Source organism: Anabrus simplex, chromosome 12 (assembly GCF_040414725.1).
Source record: "Anabrus simplex isolate iqAnaSimp1 chromosome 12, ASM4041472v1, whole genome shotgun sequence".
In the NCBI taxonomy this organism is placed as follows: domain Eukaryota; kingdom Metazoa; phylum Arthropoda; class Insecta; order Orthoptera; family Tettigoniidae; genus Anabrus; species Anabrus simplex.
Window position 1 is genome coordinate 54,126,285 of NC_090276.1, and position 15,711 is coordinate 54,141,995.

At 38.0% G+C, this 15,711-nt stretch overlaps 1 protein-coding gene across 4 annotated transcripts in view; it reads left to right on the plus strand.

Annotated features, from left to right (window-relative positions):
* LOC136884479 (oocyte zinc finger protein XlCOF19) overlaps nt 1–11,909 on the plus strand; it is a 44,484-nt gene extending 32,575 nt beyond the window's left edge. For all 4 annotated transcript variants that reach the window (XM_067156675.2, XM_067156674.2, XM_067156673.2 and 1 more), the window contains one exon: nt 5,025–11,909. In XM_067156675.2, the coding sequence (XP_067012776.1) occupies nt 5,025–5,406 (382 nt within the window). In that variant the 3' untranslated portion in view covers nt 5,407–11,909. The remainder of the gene's footprint in view (nt 1–5,024) is intronic.
* Nucleotides 11,910–15,711: the final 3,802 nt, after the last annotated feature.

The window sequence follows — 15,711 nt, forward strand, 5'->3', positions numbered from 1 at the left end:
AATCATAACTTTTGTTTGAACTAGGCCAATTGAAATTAGGGCCTTGACTTAAAATAGAGGTTTCTTCTTCATTAAATTCTATCTCAGACAAGTTTTTAATTGGAGGTGGATAAACACTATCATCAAACGTAACATTAGGAACTAACCTTCTTTCTTCTCTATTAGATGCTAAATTTTTCAACTTAAATAATTTATTATCCAAAATTTCTTGTTTCATTTTAAGTGTGTTCTCCATTTTTTCATTGATATGTTTCTGGAAAGAATCCCATTCCAGAGGAAGCAAGTTCAGTGGTGCTGAGAGGTGCGCGAAGTACATTTTCTCATTAAGAAGTTTCTTTCTTTTATACATAAATTGAATTTCTCTTTTTAACCATATTTTATTGACCTGCATTTGAGTAAACTTATGATGATTAGAATAAATAGTTTTTCTTTGGGCACTTTTTAGAAAACTGGGAGTCAAATTATTTTTAAGGCATTCCTTCAAAAACACTATATCTTTTGTCACTTTAGCTATTTTCATCTTTAAGTTGAGGTAGGTGTTAGCTTCTTTGCTTGCCTGGTTGGCATTAGGATTACATAAAATCAGCTTCATGGTCCGTATCGCACTTCAATAGATTCACAATGAAGTATTTATTTATTTTCCACCTAGTCGATACAATGATTGCCTAAGGCAATTTTTATTGGTCAAAAGTGGTACATGTTTTGTATATTATCAACATCTTCAGCCACATAACACAGTTTAGATGAAAAATATAAAATTGACAAAGTAATGCTTTAGAGGAAGTGTCCTTGAAATTAACATAAGATTGACAAGATCTTGTCAATCTTGTCAATCTTATGTTAATTTCAAGGACACTTCCTCTAAAGCATTACTTTGTCAATTTTATATTTTTCATCTAAACTGTGTTATGTGGCTGAAGATGTTGATAATATACAAAACATGTACCACTTTTGACCAATAAAAATTGCCTTAGGCAATCATTGTATCGACTAGGTGGAAAATAAATAAATACTTCATTGTGAATCTATTGAAGTGCGATACGGACCATGAAGCTGATTTTATGTAATCCTAATGCCAACCAGGCAAGCAAAGAAGCTAACACCTACCTCAACTTAAAGATGAAAATAGCTAAAGTGACAAAAGATATAGTGTTTTTGAAGGAATGCCTTAAAAATAATTTGACTCCCAGTTTTCTAAAAAGTGCCCAAAGAAAAACTATTTATTCTAATCATCATAAGTTTACTCAAATGCAGGTCAATAAAATATGGTTAAAAAGAGAAATTCAATTTATGTATAAAAGAAAGAAACTTCTTAATGAGAAAATGTACTTCGCGCACCTCTCAGCACCACTGAACTTGCTTCCTCTGGAATGGGATTCTTTCCAGAAACATATCAATGAAAAAATGGAGAACACACTTAAAATGAAACAAGAAATTTTGGATAATAAATTATTTAAGTTGAAAAATTTAGCATCTAATAGAGAAGAAAGAAGGTTAGTTCCTAATGTTACGTTTGATGATAGTGTTTATCCACCTCCAATTAAAAACTTGTCTGAGATAGAATTTAATGAAGAAGAAACCTCTATTTTTAGTCAAGGCCCTAATTTCAATTGGCCTAGTTCAAACAAAAGTTATGATTTAATCACCACATTAGCTGAAACAGAAACAGCAATACAGAATCTACCTGTAGACTTACAGAATGACATAAGGTATGAAGCTAAGAAGAAAATTCCTATTTTAGTAAAAGATTTACAATCACTTCGAGGCACCAACAAGGCGGTTAATAACTTGAAACAAAAAATCAAACTAAACAACTTAATTATCACAAAAGCAGATAAAGGAGGAACAGTTGTAGCCCTAGATAGAAATGTTTATATTGAAAAAACAGAAACATTTTTTAATAACAATTCGTTTAGTACAGTTGATAAAGACCCGACATCACGTATTCAGAGGGATCTTAAAAAACTATTAAAAAGCACGTCTTTCTTGTTTAATGAACATGATGTGCAAACATTAATAAATATGAACCCTAGACTCCCGACTGCAAGAGCACTACCGAAATTACATAAACAGGGAGAACCGATTAGACCTATCATAAATTTCAAAAATAGCCCCATTTATAAAACTTCTAGATTTATACATAATTTCTTATCAAGTAAATACGTATTTCATTGTAAAACACCTATCAAAAACTCAGTGGATTTTTGCAATCTAGTTAAAGATTTTAAACTTGGATCATCTCACACGACATGTTCGTTTGACATAACCAACATGTATACAAACATTCCAATAGAAGACACTATCAGAATCATTAAGAAGAATTTAACGAAGAACAAATTAGTAAGCATACCAGAAATTGAAGATTTTATTAATGTTTTAAAATTCGTGTTAAATCAAAATTATTTTACGTTTAATAATAAAATTTACCAACAAAAAGGACTTTCAATGGGAGCCCCAGCATCAGGAATATTGGCTAATATATACTTAGACTATTTGGAACACACGAAAATTATTAATCAAATAGAGGGTTTGGATTTTTGGACACGTTATGTGGACGATGTTTACGCTATAATAGATAACAGACTCACCGATAGCAATAAAGTTTTAAATATATTGAATAATTTGGATTCCAATATAAAATTCACTTTAGAAGAAGAAGTTGAAAAATCACTGAATTTTCTGGACATAGTCACAACAAGAGAAGAAAAAGGATTTTCTTTCAAAATACACAGAAAATCCACTTTCACACTGACCACTATCAAGAACAACTCGTTACACCCTGAGGCACAGAAAAGATCAGCATATTATAGTTACATTAACAGAGCGTTTAGTATTCCTTTATCCAAATCTGAAAGGAATAAAGAACTGTTGTTTATCCGACAACAAGCCCTCTTGAATGGTTTCAACAATAACATGATTGATAAAATAATTAATAAATTTTCGGAGAAGCAACAATCTAAATTAGCAGTCGAACCTAGTAAAACTGAAAAATATATCAAGTTCACATATAATAATCCAAACATTCATGTAATAACAAATTTATTTAAAAGAAAAAATTTCAAAATTGCATTTTCCACCAATAACAACATGAAACATAGTATTTTCAACCATGATACAATAAATCTCTCGGAAAAAGATAAATTTTTTGATTCCGGTATATATAAACTCACATGCTTTGAATGTAAGAACACATACATAGGACAATCTGGCCGCAATTTTAAAGTTAGATATTTGGAACATGTGAATGCTGAAAAACATAGAAGATTCTCAGCAATGGGTTCACACATGACTGCCACAGGTCATAAATTTACAAACATAGAACAAGACCTGACCATCATAAAAAAGTTAAAAAAGGGCAGCTTAATGAACACATATGAAGACCTGTACATTCATCTAGACCAACTTGTAAAGAAAAATGATAACCTTAATGAGGCTGTAGAATATAAGAATCCATTATATTATCAAATTCTAGTATATTTGAAAATGCTTGAGAAGGATCAAGAAAAAAGAATTGGAATTTCTCCACCTACAGATAGCCCTACAACTTGTTCCTCCTCAGTTGAAGCTATAGGTGACAGCAAGGAAGTTCTTGACACACCTATATCCCCCGCTCCTCCTCCTCCTCCTCAGGTGCAAGAACAAGGAAGAACGCATCATCAATATTACACCCGGCGCAAAACTGTGAAAGAATGACAGGAGTTACTGTTCCAAAGGAAAGCAGGCTTAATAAGATTTGACAACTAGGAATTAGTTATATTTTCATCTACATTAATAATAAGAGCCGCACTGTGATATCAGGATTTCTTCATTTCGATAATTACTTATAAAATGTATAATTTTTAATTTATAAATTGATCTTTTTTCATGGATTATTAAGAAAAGAATATTTATTAGGACAATTTCTCTATGGAATATTGTACAAGTGTTTCCTTGACGACTGCTTTCTATTGTAGAAATAATTTATATATTTTCTCTTGAGTTATTTGTTTGTTTTAATCTTGTCAATCTTATGTTAATTTCAAGGACACTTCCTCTAAAGCATTACTTTGTCAATTTTATATTTTTCATCTAAACTGTGTTATGTGGCTGAAGATGTTGATAATATACAAAACATGTACCACTTTTGACCAATAAAAATTGCCTTAGGCAATCATTGTATCGACTAGGTGGAAAATAAATAAATACTTCATTGTGAATCTATTGAAGTGCGATACGGACCATGAAGCTGATTTTATGTAATCCATGACGCTTAGTCGGCGTTCTATTTCCTTTGTGGCTGGCCAACACTCGGTGCCATAGAGATTGACAGGACAGATAACAGTCTGGTAGATCTTAGATTTCAGATGGTCTTTCATCCGACAGTCGCAGGTGACGTCTGTTGTCATTTGCCACTCAGCTGTAAATCCTGTATCCTTATGTTGACCTTAATCAGTAAGTCGGCCATCGCCAGAGATTGTTGAGCCAAGATAGTTAAATTTCTCTACTCATGGTAAATCTTTGTCACCGTGGATGGTTCCATCTTCTCAAGGATCTAAGCCCTGTATTCTGTGTCTTCTTTTTATTAAGGCGCAGGCCGTGTTGCACTAGTTGGTTGTTCCACTCTTCTGTTTGGCGTTTGAGATCAAGCTTATTCTCCGCAGCCAAAATGACATCAGCATAGAGAAGTGTCCATGGTATTGGCTTGTGCAGGTTTGATGTAATGGTGTCCATCGCAAGAATGAACAGCAGCAGCAATAAGGCAGAGCCTTGGTGGAAGTCATTGGGCACTCCTGCGGCAGCTTGAACATAATTCCTTCGTTCTACGTGGAGCAACTCACCTGTACCAACCTTCACGCAAATAATACCCACACCTCAGCTTTTCGCCACCAGATTTAAAAAACATATGCAGGGGATTATTCATGTAAATACAGTAATTTCTCCTTTTTCTGTAGTTCTTGTATGCCACATGAATTAAGTACGTTGTATAAGCCATTGTCGAAGTTACTATCTTCTTTCTTGTTCTAAAATGTATTGTTCTCTTTCAGATCATCTGTAAACTCTTCAAATGGTGAACTTCGACAACACAATGGACCCTACAGCTGTGAAGTGTGTGATGCTGTCTTCCAGAAACTCAACGACATAGCTGAACACATAGAAAGTTTTTGTGGGAAGCGGCCTTACAAGTGCAAACAGTGCGGCAGGCGAGTGAGTGATCTCAGCAACCACAAGCACAGGAACACAGTCAAGGAAGCCCTGTTTAACTGTGACATCTGCCCGAGAACATTTGTATACCGCGGAACTTTGGCTCGGCACGAGAGAACTCACAATGCAAAACCTCACAAGTGTGAATTTTGTGGGAGAACTTTTCACACGCGTAGTGGATTGGTTTGTCATTCGAGGACCCATGAAGGGCAACAGTACGAATGATTCTGCACCTCTAGTATTAAAGGCAGTCCAGCTACAGAAGCTCAGTCATGTCCTCTCTGTCCTTGCTTGTATATTCTCTTCATGTTCTGGAGCAGTTACCAATGCTAGTTGAGCACTGTTGTGCACATTACAAATTATGGTCAAGTTCCCTACACTCTGGTTGAAGTCATATAGATACAATAGCAAAATGAGTAGGAATACATAATAGACACAATGACTGATTGGTTGGAGGAAGGGGGAGACACGGAAGTCTTTGGGCCGATTGCAGAAATGGTGTTTAGATGTTTATGGTTAAACATTGTTTAATGCCCGGGTGCGTCAACAATATTGTCCTAGTTACAATTAATAGATTACCAACTCGAGTTCCCAACTCATAGAAATAATCCTGTTTCTAAGTCAGTGAGCATTTCAGTTTCAGATAAGCTAAAATTTGGCATTCTTGTTCGCCTTTCCTTTTTCATATCAGCTCATACTGATAACCTAAACTAACCTAATGAAACAAAATCAGTTCATCTTAGAAATAAAGGGCTGTAATAGAAAATATGATAAAATTGACTACAATGAGGCTGACAAAGAGAAAAATTATTATAAAACTTTTTTCATACAAATGTAAAATAATTTTAATAATATTCGTCCTAGAAATAAAAAGAGACCCGATGATTCCAGACAAAATGTAAACAAGTGGGAACTGGATAAATTAGTCACACAGGATTGTCAAAAATATAACTGCCTTCTGAATACTACTTTGAATTACTTCCGAGGGGAATAATAGTGAGAAAAACCATGGTTTTGTAACGCCTGATATTTACCGAGAATGGTGCATGCGGGCATAAGTATAGCTGCCACTTTGCAAAGATGTTCTTTATCACTTAGACACTGTCTAAAACCGATGTTCAACCGGCCATGTTTAAACACTGCCAAGAACACTGTTTGACCTCTAGCCTAATTTCAGGAGTGAATCACAATGAAAGGTTATGTACCATGAAACATATAATTTGTATTATGTTGAGATGATTCCGGGAAGGAACGTTATTCCGACTGCCTCTCTGTGGGTTGTCTGCTGTGAAATCACAGCAATTCATTCTAAATGTATGGGGAAGTGCAGTTTAAAATACGATTTCGCTTTTTAAGAGATAATATAAGTTACTTGTTTCTTGAGCCTAACACATGGGACAGTCTGGTAACTGTCAACTTGCCTACAATTCTTGACAACCGATATATTTTATTTTATTTGGGATAATTTTCCTGGAATTATAGGTCACTTCGACTACATCCATGTCAGAACAACTTGTCCTGATCGTAAGGGAGCTGTCACATGCATCAGACGGGAAAGATTCAGTTATTACATTTACTGCCAAGTAAGCACACATATTATAGTAGTAACACTACAAAGTAGGTTGTGTGTGTATGGATTCCTTTGTGCAGATAATCGTCACGCTAATTCTTGGCAACTATGAGATAGGAAAAGGCAAGGACTGGGAAGGAAGAACTGTGGCCATAATAACGGCCCCCAGAATTTGCCTGATGTAAAAATGGGGAAACTACGGAAAACAATCTTCAGGGCTGCTGATGGTGTGTTTCGAACTTATGAGCTCTAGAATGCAAGCTACATCTGTATGGCCCATACAACTCATTCAGTTATACAGTAATATAGTTTCATCTTCCCTTCGCAGAAGCTATTTAGATTACACTCGCTGTAATAACACCATAATCAATGCTACACTTCCTCATATGGTGGCGTGTCATTTTACTGTTGATAATATTATGAGATTTTATTTCCGCCAAAAGCGATATTCTGATCAGTGGGCAAATCACGTTCATGCTTAGCTATACTGAGTAATGTGTAGGAAGGTGGCAGTTATCTAACGTTTGACGCATGCACCAACGAATTTCATTGGTTCCATGGAAGATACTTCTATTTTCATTTACGAACCAGTGTTGGAACTTAAAACGACATCTAGCTAAACATCGACTGAACATTGTTTATGCACTGGAAGATCGTGCATAACTTAGACGTTGTCTAAGGCTTAAAACTAGTCATCGTTTCTTCAGTTGGCCCAATGACTGGGTGGTTGGAGGAACGAAGAGAGACCAAAGTCATTCCATCTCAATCGTTGGACATTAATCATAGGCTTCTTATAACTGACTTGAAAGAGAAAAGTACCATACAACCTGCTCATAAAGATGCCAAAGATTAAAGAATGAAAATAAAAGGAAGCAGGAAACAAGAACATCTACCAAAAGTTGGTAACTACAGAGTTACAGGCAAGTAAAACAAGTAGTGTTAATGAAGAGTGGAAAGCATTTAAAACAACACTGGTAAACTGTGCATTTGGGAGATAGTGGGTTTGAACTCCACTGTCAGTAGCCGTGGTTTTATGTTTACAAACCAGGTAAATGCCGGGGCTGTATCTTAATCAAGGCCATGGTCGATTCCTTCCCACTCCTAGCCCTTTCTTGTCTCATCTTTGCCATAAGACCTATCTGTATCAGCACAATGAAAAAAAAAAAAAAAAATCATATCTAGATGCCCAAAATATATACACGTAGATATATGGTTCATTTTAACAGGCAAAGTTAGGGACACATGTCACTGTCTTACACTTAGCCAATGAATACTGTATAATCTCGAGTACCACCCGCACTGTTTTTCGAAAATATTGCTTCCAAAATTGGGTACGAGTCTTATTTAAAATTTTGGGAAATTTATCTTTCCGAATGCGCGTAAATCGGGCATCACCGCCACCGCGGCTTGGCAACAATGCTCTCTCCGCTCTCAGTATACGCTACTTCCGTGCCTGGTGTCAGCATCACGCACGTTCTCGGAGTATAAACATGAATTTCACAAAGCGTTTGCGATCTTTTACTGCGAGTGAGAAACTGAAAGTAGTTCGGGAAGCCGAAATTATTGGAAATCGTGCCGCCGGTAGGAAATACGATATTGATGAGTTGTGTATTCGCGATTGGAAAAAGAAGAAAAATGTGCTATTAACATGTAGTGGTGATTGTAGAGCTTTTCGTGGACTGAGTGTACAGTTTCCAGAAATTTAAAAAAAAAAAAAACTTTTAAAATATGTGACAGAAAGGCGGGAATTGGGATATGGTGTGTCAGCCGAAATGTGTCAGCTAAAGGCATTAGAGATCGCAAAGGAACTTTCACCGGAAGGGTTTAAGGCAAGCTGAGGATGGGTTTGTAATTTTTATAAAAGAAGTGGGTTGAGCGAACGAAGGCATACCTCAATTTCACAGCGTCTTCCTGGTGCCTACGATGAGAAGTTATTGTCGTTTCAGCGTCACATAATTCGGTTGCGGAAGGAAAATGCTTATTTGCTTTCCCAAATTGGCAGTGCAGATTAGACGCCAGTCTACTTTGAAATGCCAGTGGACAGGACTGTGAATTTTAAGGGTGAGAAAAGTGTTACCATTAGAACAGATGGTAATGAAAAACAATGATGTACAGTAATGTTGCGTATTCTCGCCGACGGAACCAATTTGCCGCCGTACATTGTTCTCAAGCAAAAGACACTTCCTAAAAATCTACCCGCTGGTGTTATCATCAGATCTCAGAACTCCGGCTGGATGGACAGTTCACTTGTGGAAGACTGGGTAAAGTGTGTCTGGCAATGTCGCCCTGGTGCATAATTGAGACAAAGAGCTTGCTTGTTCTCGACAGTTACCGCGGCCACACAACAGGTGCTGTGAAGAAACATATCAAGGATGGGAAAACCGACCTAGCAGTCATTCCGGGCGGGATGACATCTATGCTACAGCCGCTGGATGTCTGCATGAACCGTCCATTTAAAGCAGCCTTGAAACAGCTCTATACAGAATGGATGGTGGCCGATAATCACACACTGACGCCAACTGGTCGCATTCAGCACCCGGAAGTTCAGCTGCTGTGTTCATGGATTTTGACGGCATGGAATCATATCCCTGGAGACCTCATACGAAAGAGCTTCAGGAAATGTAGCATTTCTAATGCTATGGATGGCAGGGACGACGTCATTTTGTGGGAAGGTGATGGAGATGAAAGTTCTGAAGTTGGTACTGATGATGATGATGATGATGATGATGATGATGATGATGATGATGGTGATGAATGAACTCATTGGATATCGTTCTGGAAATGCATTTGTATTTTCTAATCATTTGATGTGTGTTAGTAAAGATTGTAGGCCTAAATAATTTTGACTTCACTTTATTATTAAATTTTGTTCTATCAAAATAAGGGTGCGGGTCTTATTCGGTGGTGGGTGGTATTCAAGATTATACGGTACATAAATAACATAAAATAAAAAATAGAGAGTCAAATTTAGACCAGTGAGATGAAGTTCCTGAGGAGTATGGTAGGCAAGACAAGGAGAGACAGAGTCAGAAATGTTCAGGTCAGGAAAGAGATAGGGGTAGAAAAACCGAGTGATAGGATGGAAAGTGGTGATGGTGATTATTGTTTTAAGAGGAAGTACCATACAACTAGGCAACCATCCTCTATCTAACACTAATCAGAGGGAAAAAATGGGAAGGATCAGACACTTCAAGAAATGAAGGTATCGGCCAAAGAAACAAAAGGGCCATGAAGAGCGTGAAAATGAAAGACTCCCTAGGCCTTGCAAACCTAATATCGCCAGGGTCGTAAGAGAACAAGAGTTAATAAAGGGAGGACAGATAGGATAGACGAAAATGAGGAGCCTGGCACAAGTAGGTTAAAGCAATGCCACGGCTCAGCTAAGGGGCCCTTGGTCACCAACCCACGCTCCCAAGTTAAGAGCCCCTCGGGATCCCTTAGTCGCCTCTTACGACAAGCAGGGGATACCATGGGTGTTATGCTACCGCCCCCACTTATAGGGAGGAGGAAAAATGAAAACCAAGACACTACCTGGATAGGAATGTACAGGGGTAAAGACCAATTGGGCAATCTGCGAAGAGATGGCTGGATCGGATCAAAAAAGATCTGGAAGCTGGAGGAGAAATTTAGGGAACTGTGATAGGGCAAGAAGTATATGAAGATAGAGCAAATTGGAGGCAAATCGTTCATAAACATTGTAACTGGCTTGCTGGAAGGATATAAAGATAATAATAATAATAATAATAATAATAATAATAATAATAATAATGGCGTGTGGCTTCTGAAGAGGCCTGGTGCAGGTCTTTCAAGTTGACGCCCTTTAGGCGACTTGCATATCAATGGGGATGGGACCCTACCTGCGACGAATTCTAATTATGAAGATGGCACACACACCCAGCTCCTGAGCCGTCGGAATTACCAAATGAAAGTTATAATCTCCGACCCAGCCATGACTTGAACCCGGGAACCCCTACACCAAAGGCCAGCTTGCTAACCATTTAGCCACGGAGCCAGACAAGATGACATGATGATGATAACTGCTTGGTATGGGAAGAGGGAGCAATAGAAAACTCAAAAGGATAAGAACAATCTCCATATCTTCTACTTCCATTTCTTCTCAGACCTCGACAAGCCCATTTCTTTTTCCCAGCTTTATCAGGAGGGCGGACTTCAACCCTGATTGAGAGGTGGTGGTGATTATTGTTTTAAGAGGAAGTACAACTAGGCAACCATCCTCTATTAACACTAATCAGAGGGAAAACATGGAAGAGATCCAACTCTTTGAAAAATGAAGGTATCTGCCAAAGAAAGACAAGGGCCATGAAGGGCATGAAAATGAAATATTCTCTAGCATTCGCAGCCTAATACCATCAGGGTTAAAAAGAACAAGAATTGACCAAAGGAAGTTGTTGTTTTTAGTGGGAAGGAAGCGACCGCGGCCTTATTTAAGGTACAGCCCCAGCATTTTCGTGGTGTGAAAATGGGAAACCACGGAAAACCATTTTCAGGGCTGCCTACAGTGGGGCTCGAACCCACTATCACCCGAATACTGGATACTGGCTACAAACTCGTAATCTATATTCATCTCTTGGTCTGTTCGTGTCTTTACTTCTCCTATGTTTATTTGGCTTTCTTTTTTGTCCCGCACTTCTCACATCAAGACTGAAGACCTGTTGAGACGGCCCCTCAATGAATGTTGATGTCTATCTTCCTAAATAAACTGTGAAGCGGAAATGAACTTGTCAGGGGCTGAGACGAAATGGATGGATGAGGAGAGATCAATCTATTTGAAGACAGCATTGTATGATGATGTTGGAATTGTCCTTTTTTGTTTTCATGTTTGTCCTTGTCTCCCTCTTCTATTGCTAACCTGTTATTGTGTTCATCCTCCTATGTGTTCCTCTCTTTCTGTTATATGACTTGATTTGTCACTTGTCCATTTGAACACAACTTAGGAAGAGAACAAGAGTTGACCAAGGGGTGTCGGATAAGAAAGCTGAAAGCAAGGAGCCAGACATGAGTCCCAATATTAGAACTGTTGTTTTAGCTAAAGGACCATCCTTACTTATATCTGTCTACTGAAAATCTTAATGTTCAGATTTGGAACTGAAGGATTCCACCATTCAAAGGAAAAGCAAGTAGAAATTACAACACTGTTTCCATCTTGTCTTATTTTTCTCAGCATCCACTTTTACTTCATTGAACGATCTCCTACTTTCCATTCTCTCCTCTCTTTATTTTTTCTTTTCCTTCAGTGCAAGCTATGATAGAATTCTTGTTACCTCACAGTGACAAAGGCACACATCCTTTTGCAACAATAGTTTCAGGGCCCTCCTTTAACCATCACACTTGGTACCTCAAGTAGTTTTACAAGAAGTTCATATGGGCGCTCAGTGTTTTTAATTTACAAGACAGTCAGTAAATTAACACATCTTCATATGAACTTCATTGTACTTTGTGTATTATTGTTATATATTTTATTGTTCAGAATATAATAAATAAAAAAATAGTGATTTTGTCTGTGTTTTATCTTTCATTTTAACTGAACAGCACTACAGGAAAATTCAGGATGTCATCTTATTTTAAAAACAACCAGGAATCTGAAGGCAAACGGCTTGGTGAGAAGCAATGGAAATAATGGTTCTGGTATATGTTGATATATTTATCAGAAGTTCATTAAGAAAAAAATAGAAATTGGTAATGGTGGTTATTGTTTTAAGAAAGTACAACTGGGCAATCAACATTTTTTAACACTAATCAGAAAAAATTTAGCCAAACAAAGACTAGAGACACACAAGGCTTAAAGACTCCCTAGACCTCGCAAACCTAATACTGTTGGGATTGGAAAAGAACAAGAGTTGATAAGGGAAGGTCAGATACTATAGACGAAAGTGAGGAACCTAGCATAAGCAAGTGGAAGCAACACCAAGACTCATACGAGGGCTCTGTGGTTGCCAACCCACGCACCCTAGACAAGAATCCCCTGGGACTCCTTTTAGTTGCCTCTTATGACAGGCAATGGATGTTATTCTACTGGCCCCACCCACAAGAGTTGTAACATTCCTCCAAAAGTCTACATGCTACTTCGTTTACCTTTGTCGTAGACTTCTGCATCGCCGCCATACTACCAACACCTCGCACTGCTGCCTGTCATATTACCAAACATTTAAATTTAAGAATTTCATTTTTAAGTCTGTACTGAACCGAGAATAATAGATAAGTTAAATTAAAAATCCACCTTTTCAATACTATTATTAAACTAAACAAGTTATAACATTTACTCGAAACAAGTTTCGATGCTGGTGAGTCATCTTCAGCCCAATTTTGAGAACAGGCAACCATAAATAAACATATCATCATTATATCAATGTGCTTATAAACACTCTTAGTATGGGACTTATTATGCCCCTAAAAGTATCTGGAGAAAAATTCAAATAATCACAATCTCAAAATCTAGAAGTCACGATTAGAACGGCACTTAACATAATTCTTTCACTCAAGTTAGAGCTTTGAAAGTATTGAATTCGACTTAGAACCATAAGATTCTCAAATAAATAAAAAGTTATGTCATAAATGAAATGTTATACAAAGCTCAAACCACATATAGAGTTTTTCTGTAAATATGACAGTCTCAATTAGAACAACAATTTAACATAATTATTTAACTCAAGATGGAATCTTGAAAGTCCTGAGTTCTACTTAGAGTAGGAAGATTCACAATTTAAATAAAAGGTCTTGTCACAGTTGATCAGAAGTACAAAGGATGAAACATGTATAAAGTTCCTTTATAAACATTAACCCTTGCACTGCACACTGGGGTCCCACAGACCCAGCGGAAATTTTAATTTCATAAGGTGTTATTATTTTGTGACTGAATGATTTTCTTTCCCACTTCTAAACTCAGTTGGCACCCTTGTGCCACCCTTACCAAGGTATGTCAAGGTCACTAAACATCAGCGAGGGATTGAAAGCAGTTGGAAGATGAGTTCGGGTAAGCTAGACTGCAGTGTGCAGTCCATGTTACAATCTTTTACCGTCTTGTGATCTGCATGGTTTTCGATACTCAGTAGACTTATTACAGTATTGTTCTGCTGTTTCCATGTGGTGCTGAGGACATTATCTGCTAAGCAATGGTAACCTAGTATGGCTTTAACATCTAAAATTTTAATGACAGAAGAGGAAATATGCGATGCTCTAAACAGTGTATTTTGATGAAGATGGAGAGGAGGAAGAAGAGGACAATGTAGGGACTCATTAAAAAGGTGACAGTGAATGAAGTGCAGAGGAGGAGGAGGCAGGGGAGGAAGATTATAATCACGAAGCTGTAAGACGGAACTTTCAAACTCTAAAAGGGAAGAATGGGTGCGTTCCGAGCACCATTCCTCGAAAACGAACTGGGAGAACCTCTGCTCGAGACCTAGTCAAACCCTTCCCTGGACCTATAGGACCAGTGAAAACAGCGAAGACTCCGTTAGAATCTTGGTCCCTTTTTATAAATCCCCAGATTATTGCCATTATCGTTCAACATACTAATGAGGAGATTGAGCGAAGGCGTTCTGAATATCGACAGCACATATATTAGTTCTAATGTACCGGGCGAGTTGGCCGTGTGCGTAGAGGCGCGCGGCTGTGAGCTTGCATCCGGGAGATAGTAGGTTCGAATCCCACTATCGGCAGCCCTGAAGATGGTTTTCCGTGGTTTCCCATTTTCACACCAGGCAAATGCTGGGGCTGTACCTTAATTAAGGCCACGGCCGCTTCCTTCCAACTCCTAGGCCTTTCCTATCCCATCGTCGCCATAAGACCTATCTGTGTCGGTGCGACGTAAAGCCCCTAGCAAAAAAAAAAAAAAAGTTCTAATGAAATAAATGCCTGCAACGGACTATTATATCTTGGCCGTGTTCAGAAGTCCGCCCACTTATGTCCAGAAGAGTTATGGTCTAACAAATTCAGACACTGTTTAGAGCTTACTATGCCCATGCGGTGCTTTCAGTTTTTGCCATCGTGTCTTCGGTTTGATGATAGAACTCTGAATGAAAGACGAGAATCTGATATGTTTGCACCCATCAGAGATATCAGGGAGATTTTTATTAGTAATTCTAAGTCATTGTATACTCTCTTTGAATACTGGGCGATAGATGAACAGCTGCTAAACTTCAGAGGAAACTGCCCATTCCCTGTTTACATTGCATCAAAGCCAGGGAAATACAGATAAAAATAGTCATGATGAATGACTCAAACACATTTTATATGCTCTATGCAATTCCATATGTAGGAAAGGTACCAATGGAAAGAAAAGAAAGTGTTCCTTCTTACTATATGAGGAAACTCTGAACCGATACAAAGAATGGGAAGAAATATCACCGTGGATAACCGGTTTTCATCCATACTATTGACACAATGGTTCGAGACTTCAAATTGATGATACTGGGTACCTTGAGGAAAAACAATCCTCAGGGACAACTGTAGGAGAATCCCTGTTGGTATACAACAAAACTCATGTCCTTTACATAAAAAAAAGGAAACAACAAAAAGTAGTTCTCATCTTGTCAACCATGCACAATTCATACACCCTTGACACCACGGAAAAACCCAAAATGGTAATGGACAGTAATAATACAAAAGGAGGTACGGATACATTCAACTATGTCAAAATTACAGTACGGCCCAAGCGACAAGAAGATGGCCCCTGAGAGTAGTATTTGGAATGCTTGATCAGGCAAGTGTAAATGGTATGGTACTCTTTCTCCTTGCAAACCCACAGTTCAAAACCCCTGACGGAACTTCATTCACGAACTAGCATGAGGTCTCATTGAATCCTACCTCCAAATCTGAGTGGAAATTCCAACACTGAGAAGACCTTTGAGAGTCGCGCTTCAAGAATTATTGGGGATCGAACCGAGACCACAACCACAGGAAGGACTTTTGAGGAAACATATGTTCATTTTGCCCCAGAAGTA